Below are 8393 nucleotides of genomic sequence, written 5' to 3'. Positions count from 1 at the left end.
GTCCCAGCCTGCACCGCGGGGCGGGCTGTCTCGGCTCTCTATTTCTCGCCGACCGCCTGTATCCCGCCGGGCCGTGCGCGGGAGCGTTTCCGGTTCCGCCTCGTCGCCTCTCTCTCTCTCTCTCTCTCTCTCTCTCTCTCCGTCGTCCTCCCACCCCCTCCCCCCTCGCAGCGCAGACGAGTAGAAGCGTAGAGGACGGTCGGCAGGTCACTGGCGGTGGCGGGTGAGAGCGGCCCGGGGGCGGCTCAGGCTCCGTGAAGAGGGGGCGGGGGCCCGGCCCGGGGCTATGCCGGTGGGGGAGGGACATAGCGGGTAGGGGGGAGCGCTGTCCGCCGGGGGGCTCGCTGCGGTTGTTGGGGGGCTGTGGGCCATGTAGGGGGCAGACGGGCCCCCCTTCTCATCCCAGGTGCCCCGTGACCCCCCCCCCCCCGTGTCTGTGTCCTTGGCTGCGCTGCACCCGCCTGGCGCCGCCTCACAGGCCCCTGCGGCCTCCGCTTCCCGCTGCTTCCCTCGCGGGCGTCTCCGCCCAGCCCCGTCGGTCGGTCGGTCGGTCGGTCACAGCCCGGGCTCGGCCCGGCTGTGCGGGCTGCAGGGAGGCGGTGGGAGATGGAGCCGGGAAGCCCGCCCTCGTCGAGGCCCCGGCGGCGGAGCGGGGATTGACTAACTGAAGGCCGGCTACAACATGCAAACCGCCCCTGCTGCCGAGAGAGCCGGGCTGGGCTGGGCCGGAGCGGTTCTGCTGGCTCCTCGGCCTGTCGGCGCTGCCAGCACCATCGTCTCGGCCCATTTGGGAAGCCTGGGTTTTTGCTGGCAATGTCCCTGCCGGGCAGGGAGATGGTAATTGATTAAAGTCACCGTCAGGCAGAGCATGTTTGCTTCATCCCAGATCAGTGGGTTGCAGACCCCTGGCACGTGTGTCTGGGGGGGGAAAGCGGGGCAGGTGTTGGAAGGCACTGAAAATGTTATAACCGTTTAATACAAAGACAGTCTCGCTCTTCCGCTCCCCACACACTCTTACTTTTCAAGGTCGAGTATTCCGTCAACCTCTTGTAACACACACAAATTATACAGGCATATTATAATGGCTGTGTAGTTTACTCTTTTATAGTAAACGTAAGGGGTTGTGAAAATTAACTTTTGATAAGGGCTCGCTATGTGAAGAGACTGAGAAATCTGGCCTGGACCAATGCCTTTAACTATATATTATTTGGGACTCCTTGGGAAGCACTGAATAAGGAGTCTAGGATTTTTCTAAATGTATTGATCTTGTTGACTTGTCAGTTCTCCTCAAAATTTTCAAGAAAACATAAATTTGCCAAAAGAGTCGAAACATCCCAAACAGCAGCATCTTGATAGTTTCAGCCTTGCTTACAGGGGATTTTTACTTTGCACTAACAGTTCTCGTGTCATTACTTAAGCTGAGGAATGAAAAGTAGAGAGAAAAATAAACTAAAAAAATTATTTTAGCTTTAGTAACTTAAAGTGGTTTTAGTAACACGAGCAAAATATATTAAATACTCATCTTCACAATGAGAACATTGTACTTTTTTCTTATGCATGTTTTAGTGTCAATCAAAATCTAGTTTCTCTGTTTCTAGTAGACCTTGTAATGACTCACCTTAACCCTTGGTGCAGGATCTTTCACTACTATTGAAATAATCTTAATTATTTGTAATTTCCCATTCCAAGATTGCATCTGAAATCTGTTTCCTTATTACCACCCCTTCTGCCCTGAGCTCCGGTTTGTTGAAAGGTCATGGAAAAGTTGATGAGGTTTTGGCAGTGATGTGATTTCTTAGGAGAAGAAGCCTGGAAAAAACCGCATCAGTCTTCAAGTGCATCGTTATATTCTAGTTGATGAAGGATAGCATTCTTCCAATTGTATCTGTAAATTTGACATCTGGTTTCTCCTCTTTAGAATGTTGGCTTCTAGGGCATTGAGCCAAATTGGCAAGCGAGCCATTTCCACCTCCATCTGCATGAGAGAACATGGTAGGTATTGTTTAATTTCAGGTATGAAAGCAAAAGTAACAACATTTTATCCACCTCTTCTTATATCACCAAGTATGAGTAGCTTTAAATCTTCAAAAAACAAGCTTGTATAAAACCCAAGCTAATCACTTGTACAAATAGCAAAGACTGGGAAGTCCTCTTAACAGAAGAAACTGTTTTTGTTTGTTTGTTTGTTTGTTTAAACAAAATATTTGGAAATACTACACAAGAGGATCCCAAAATTGCATTTAAAGAATTTTTGTAACAATGATCATTAAAAATACAGTTTATCCTCTATCAATGTTCTTAAGAGCCGAGCAATATGAAATTTCTCTAAAAGACAGATAAAAGTACACTGAAGTCTGCAATTGTTCTAAGCTCAGACCTGTCTCTGCTATAACAGCAATTTCTATAAGAGCCAAACGTGGTTTGTTAGCAGCACGCTTATTTGGGAATAATTTTTTTCAGTAATTTGGTACTATAAGTATATTATTTCTTGACCCAGCATAGGCTGGGCATTTCAAACTTAAGTGTGTTTGGAAAGGATGGGATATTATGCAAATATCAAGCTGTGACTGGAAACAACGTAGTGAAAACCGAATCAAGGAGTAGTGAGAGACACTGCTTTAAGGCATATCTATACTTAAAACACTACAGCGACACAGCTGCACCACAATTCTTCTGTCAACCTAGCACGCTGTACACAGGGACTTGGGTAGTCTTAACAACGCCACTCAGGGATGTGGATTTTTCACACCCCTGACTTACAGTTAAACTGACCTGATTTGCTAGTGTAGACCAGGCTTGACTAGTCCGGTAGCAAGAACGTTTAGTTGGTCATCTGTGTCATCACCAGTAGATGGCATCCTAGAACTACAGTAGTCCTATAGGGATATTGGATTAATAAGAACCTAGATAGGATAATTGGACAAAATTGCGTAGGAAAATATAACTTGAGGGCTTTCTAAATATTTTAAAGGAAGATTGTCAACTTGAAATAGAATAAAATTTTGGGAGGGGAAAAAATAGTTGAAAGTAGTTTCAGGTATTACAAGTTCCTCTGAGACTGCCAATTTTTGTAGTCTGAAAATGTTTACTGATGGGAATTAAAAAAGTCTCTCCTTTATTGCTGTGATACACACACAAAGTACACAAAGTGAGTAAAGAATTACTGTTTTTAATCGTTCAGTTCTAGTAATTTTAGATGTTTTCTTGTAACAGTAATTTTAAAAATCAGACAAGCATTTTTTTCCCCATTAAAACTTCTTACTTGGCATTTTTTAACCTTAAAAGTTCAGTTTTGATCTCCTGGTATTTTTGGCTTCTGCACATATGTACATTTTACTTTTTTTTTAAAATCTCATAAGCAGGTGTTGCAAAAGTGGAAGAGTTCACTATTGGAGGTTACTTTGATCGTCGTGACATTCCCCTGCCTGAAAAGGAGTATGTAAAGAATCTCTCTGCTGAGCAGAAAACCCTGAAAGAAAAGGAAAAGGCATCATGGAGTGCCCTCTCCATTGATGAGAAGGTTGGATGTAGGTATTCAGGGCATTGAAAAAATAAAACACATTATCCACAGCTGTATGATTGTAATTTGATCTGTTATGCATTCAGTACTGATGGACATCTTCCAGGTCTGTTATGCATGCAGTATTGATGGACATCTCTCAGGGAAACAGATGAGCCAAGAAGAGAATCTCCAACTCTCTCTAGTCTTAAGTCTTGATCCTGCAAATGAGTCTATGTGGGTAGAGTCTCTTGGGTCAGTGTGGAGCCCTGTTGAAGTCATTGGAACTCCTCTGTGCAAAAGCCCTCCGTGTCCTACTCTCAAAGGCTTGCTTTTTTTTTTTTTTTTTTTTTACCCACTGTGATACACATTGATGCCTAAACTCATTGATAAAGACCTCATGATAAAGTTTGTATAAAGGTAATTATGTTAGCAAAAGGTATGGATTCCGTGTCTTGGGGGTTACCTCAGAATCACCCTGCAAGTTCTCTCCTTCACTTCTGGGTGTCCAGCTGCTTCAGCCAACTGAGAGCTGTTCTTAAGACCTCTGAAATAATTGCTCATTTATGATTCCCAACTTAAGTTGTAATGCGCTTAGGGTCTGTACTGTAGTCAAGAACATCAGGCTGTGTACATTGACCTACTGCTTACTCTGGCTTTCTGAGAATCCTCTTGCTCTTGTTAGAGCTTTAGAACCTCCTGCTTCTCTCCTCTCCTCCTCCTCACCCCCCCTTCTCCGCAAGCTTTTACTTTACACCCATTTTGCAGAGTTAAGTTGTTGGCTGAAGGAGAGGGAAACTGGTGAAACTCAAGTTTCACACTGGATAATGGAGTACATTAGCACCTCCCAGCTCCCCCGCTTATGTCATAAGAAAAGCTCAATTAGATTCTATGATTCTTTATTCTGTGATGGGGAACTGCTGTAAGTATAAGAATGGTTTGTTTTTACTTGTTGCTAACAGCAGCTGATCATATTAATTGCAAGGTATACTGCACAGAACTGAAATATTTGCATACTTTTAGTTGATCAATAAAGTATTAAATGAACCTTAACATTATTGGCTAAAACTCGGACTTGGACACAGATGCATCTAGAGTTTCTGGTAAAACTGCATCTTTATACCAGTCTGCTGTACTGAACTATCTAGTGAGGGTTCCCAATGCTCTTTGCCAATGTCTTGTGTCTTAGTCGCTTCAGCATTGTAAGGGGTAATGTGTTTGTCTTTCTGAAGCTTCTCTACATATTCAGTAAGCATTTTAAATTATATTTTTTAAGCTACCTTAAACACTGACAAAACAGAGTAGAAATAGCCTTTTAAAAAACCTCAAATATAATTCAGCCACCAGATTAGCTACAAGGCCATTCCTATTCAAACAAAAGAACCATGCAGGGAGTCAGGAGATTTGGGTTTTATTCCTGCTTCTGTCAGACACTGAGAAACCTTGGGCAAGGTGATACAATCACTTTAGTGCCTTGGTTTTCCCATTTAAAAAGTGGGGCTAAAAAGAGTATCTTAACTCAAAGGTGTAATGAAAAGCTTAATGTTTGTAAAGAACCTTGAGATCTTTGTGTGGAAGATGGTACGGAACTGAAAAGCTGTTATAACATCCATGCAATTTAGAACTAGCTCTGCAAATTAGTGTCTCTCTGTATGTTCCCCAGCACGTGTGCACAAGGATTTCGGCCACTGCTGTGCCAACCTGAGTGATTCACACAGTTTTATGAACTGTTTGAAAAGCGGGATTAAAATAGATATGGCACAGTTGAGTTCCACTAGCTATAAACTTGTGGAGAAATTAAGTGATTACAAAAAATCCCAGAACATAATAGACTCAAAACAAATGTACTGTAGTTTCTGTGCAATCTCGGGAGCCATTTGCTATGTTGTTAAACCTCAGTGAAGCAGTCTTTCGTGTAGCTCACAAATAATGCAGTAAAAAAAGATTGACGCTTTCTCCTTTTCAGTGTATCACATCAAATTCAACAAGACTTTTGCTGAAATGAACAGGCGATCAAACGAGTGGAAGACTATTATTGGTGGTGCGTGCTTCTTCGTTGGCATTGCTGGCTTAATGATCCTTTGGCAGAAGACATATGGTAAGTGAGCAACATGTAAGGATGACCTTAATTCTTAAACGCTAGCTTGTCTCAGCTTTCAATATAAAAAAGATTTCCCTACCATAAACTGCCGAGAACTGCAAATCTTGCATGATATTGATAGCCACTGTGTCACCCTGTGAAGATTCAGGACAGCTGAAACCTTAAGCCATGCTAGTTTCTGCAAGGTTCTTTCCCACGCGTTTTAAGCAGGTAAATAGCTTAATCATCCAGGAATCTTAATCAGATGTGCTTGGGGAATCCATATTTGTGTAGCAGTGATCACATAACTTTCCCTTCCTGCTCCAAAACAGAGTCACAACCCTATAGAATCAAAACTCTCACCCCCTTCTGAGCATCTGGCTTCATTTACAAGGAAAATAAGAACCTTCTCAACATGTTTGGCAGCTCCTAGGGTTCCTCTCATTTAGGACTGTGCAGTCCAGACCCTTTCTCTCAAAGACAGCCATTCTCCCCTCTGTCACAGGGCGCAGTTAAATGAGCTACCTGTAACAGAGAGTCAGCAGGATTCCTCTAGCATCTCCTTCTGCACTAACAACTGCTAACCAGGTGAGTTAGAGGAGAAGGCTGCCTCTTCTCACAGCATCCCTGCCAATCAACAAATCAGTGACAGGACATTTAGGATTCATGCAGCAAACTAACTAGATTTGTTGGGAATTACTAACTGGGTGGGTGTTTTAATGTGCATCATCAGCTTTGAGTTGATTTCATGAAACAATTTATTTGATAAAAGTGCTTGTATCGGACATCCTTGTATCACAATAAGATCCCTACTGAATTCTGAATTGCAGTTCTTGGTCCTGTTCCTCACACTTTATCTGACGAATGGGTGGCTATGCAGACCAAGAGAATGCTGGATATGAGAGTTAACCCAATCGAGGGCATCTCGTCCAAATGGGACTACGAGAAGAACGAATGGAAGAAGTGAAATCACTCCTGGGATCGCTGGACCTGCTGTCCACTTGAATTTTAAATGATTCCATCACGTACATGTGAACTCACTGCTTATGTACTGGAAAAAAACTCTCCACTCAAATATAAATGCTAATAAATGGTTTACTTGAAAGTTGTATTGATCTTCAATGCTTTCAGTTATGTAGGCTGTAATGATTAGTGCAATTTACTAAGGGGCAAAGTCTTTCTAAGTACTACTGTATTTCGTGGATTGATAGTACAGCACTACAGGTTCAGTAAAAGGGAATGAAACACCTGTTTCCATTACTTTTAATTTAGGGAGTCTTATTTTATCGGAGAATAACACCAAAATTAAAAATGCAGTTCAGAAAAGCTCCAGTACATGATCTCACAGTCAGTCACTTCTAATGAGTTGCATTTTACTGAAATAGTGACGTTTCATGCTGCTGTGTACCAAGTGCTTTTATCTGAGCCATTGGAGCTGGAAGTCCTACTAAGTGGTGATTTATCTTTCATTAGCACGTAGCATTTGGAATTCTTGTGCCAAGGCTTTAGCAGAAACAGTCCGAAGAATATGTATCTAAAGTGTTCCTGCTGCACAGCCAGAAGTCAGTATGGCTACATAAAGATCTGAACTGCATGCAGTACAAGCAGAGCACAGCTTCCAGGAAAGCTGCTGTGGAATATATCTTCATCCCACAGCCAGAATTTCAGTGTGCAGAACAAAGTAGTTTGACAGATTTCAATCTAACTTCATTCCTCACCTCTTTTAAAAGAAACCTTGGCTGAGAATTTTCACAATCTGGCTTCTGACCTCCATTTTCATTCTGACCTAGGGTCAGTTCCACACCTATACTGGAGGGCCTGGGAGGTTTATAATAAAGTAGGAGGAGGAGAGGCCACTAGTTCATCTGTGATTGAGCCTGACTAGTCTATTTTTTTTAAATGCAAATGAACAAAATGTACTGGAGGGAGGAGAGAAACATCCAGCATGTGGCAATGACTATATTTCAAGGTACACATTTACTATTTACAGTTTGTCACCCTCTTGGATGAGAGACTATATAGATGGATCACTTCATCGCCGGAGGAACGTCAGCAGCACTACAGTTTTTAGAAATGAGTAATAGCTTGCCTAATAGGTGTTGATACTGGATGCTTAGTGATTAGTGTGAATACCAGTGAGACACGGTATGCCCTATTTGCAGATCAATAAGGTTTAATGTGCAAGGTTTTCTATAGATATACAAAGCCTAAAATTAACTACAATATTATACTTACTAAGCTTGGGGAGCCAAGCAGTTACTCAGAAGGCTGCATACGGGATCGGCTTTCTTTAGTGGCCCCGCCAGGGAGTCAGTCCGACCAGCAGGACCTCCTGCAGAGTCAGGTGTTGATGGAGCGTGCCCCTTTGTCTAAGTAGTGACATTTCATACTTTAACAGCTTTTACTTAATTACCTTTTTACTTCTTATATATGCTAATTACCTACATTGGGTTTTTACCCTTGACTACATTTTATTTTTACCATGATAAATGGGGTCGTCAAAACAATATTTGGTAATAGGAGGGGCGGTATAAAAATATACCCCTTGGCAATAAAAATTGTACCCCCTGATGTTCAAGCATAACTTCTTGTTCCCATCACTGTTATCTATGTGCAGCTGCAAGCATACATGTTGTGTGTTTCGTCTTATGTGCCGTGGTGTGCAGAAACTGAGACATCTGCAAGGTTACGTAGTAGTCCTATTTATTTTTGCCAACCAGAAGATGTCATGCTACAAGCGTCAGAATAGCCAAGCAAGCAACTGAAGCTATACCTGTAGGACAGTAGTCTGGCAACTCAAATTGCACTGGGCCT

The 8393-nt window shown here is 42.5% G+C and overlaps 1 protein-coding gene across 2 annotated transcripts; it reads left to right on the top strand.

The window, feature by feature from the left end:
* The first annotated feature begins 138 nt into the window (after window positions 1-138).
* On the top strand, window positions 139-6684 carry COX4I1 (cytochrome c oxidase subunit 4I1). Of its 2 annotated transcripts, none has more exons than XM_067540200.1 (5): window positions 139-223; window positions 1919-1992; window positions 3360-3527; window positions 5466-5597; window positions 6410-6684. In XM_067540200.1, the coding sequence occupies exons 2-5, from the start codon at window positions 1920-1922 to the stop codon at window positions 6544-6546; spliced, it is 510 nt and encodes a 169-aa protein (XP_067396301.1). In that variant the 5' UTR covers window positions 139-223; window position 1919; the 3' UTR covers window positions 6547-6684. The 2 variants fall into 2 exon arrangements, with proteins under 2 accessions (XP_067396301.1, XP_067396302.1); XM_067540201.1 differs by having other exon boundaries at window positions 141-223; window positions 3363-3527.
* Window positions 6685-8393: the final 1709 nt, after the last annotated feature.

The sequence above is a fragment of the Emydura macquarii genome, unplaced genomic scaffold, assembly GCF_026122565.2.
Source record: "Emydura macquarii macquarii isolate MOO-44397 ecotype Brisbane River unplaced genomic scaffold, CSIRO-AGI_Emac_v2 contig_561, whole genome shotgun sequence".
NCBI lineage: Eukaryota > Metazoa > Chordata > Testudines > Chelidae > Emydura > Emydura macquarii.
Note: the sequence above shows the minus strand (reverse complement) of the source record. Positions and strands in the feature narration are given on the sequence as shown.

Excerpts from the sequence above, each read along its gene's own strand:
- COX4I1 (XM_067540200.1), top strand. The coding sequence starts at position 1,920 with ATGTTGGCTTCTAGGGCATTGAGCCAAATTGGCAAGCGAGCCATTTCC. Across the intron at positions 3,528-5,465 it reads CATTGATGAGAAGGTTGGAT|TGTATCACATCAAATTCAAC; the intron begins GTAGGTATTCAG and ends TCTCCTTTTCAG. Across the intron at positions 5,598-6,409 it reads CCTTTGGCAGAAGACATATG|TTCTTGGTCCTGTTCCTCAC; the intron begins GTAAGTGAGCAA and ends TCTGAATTGCAG.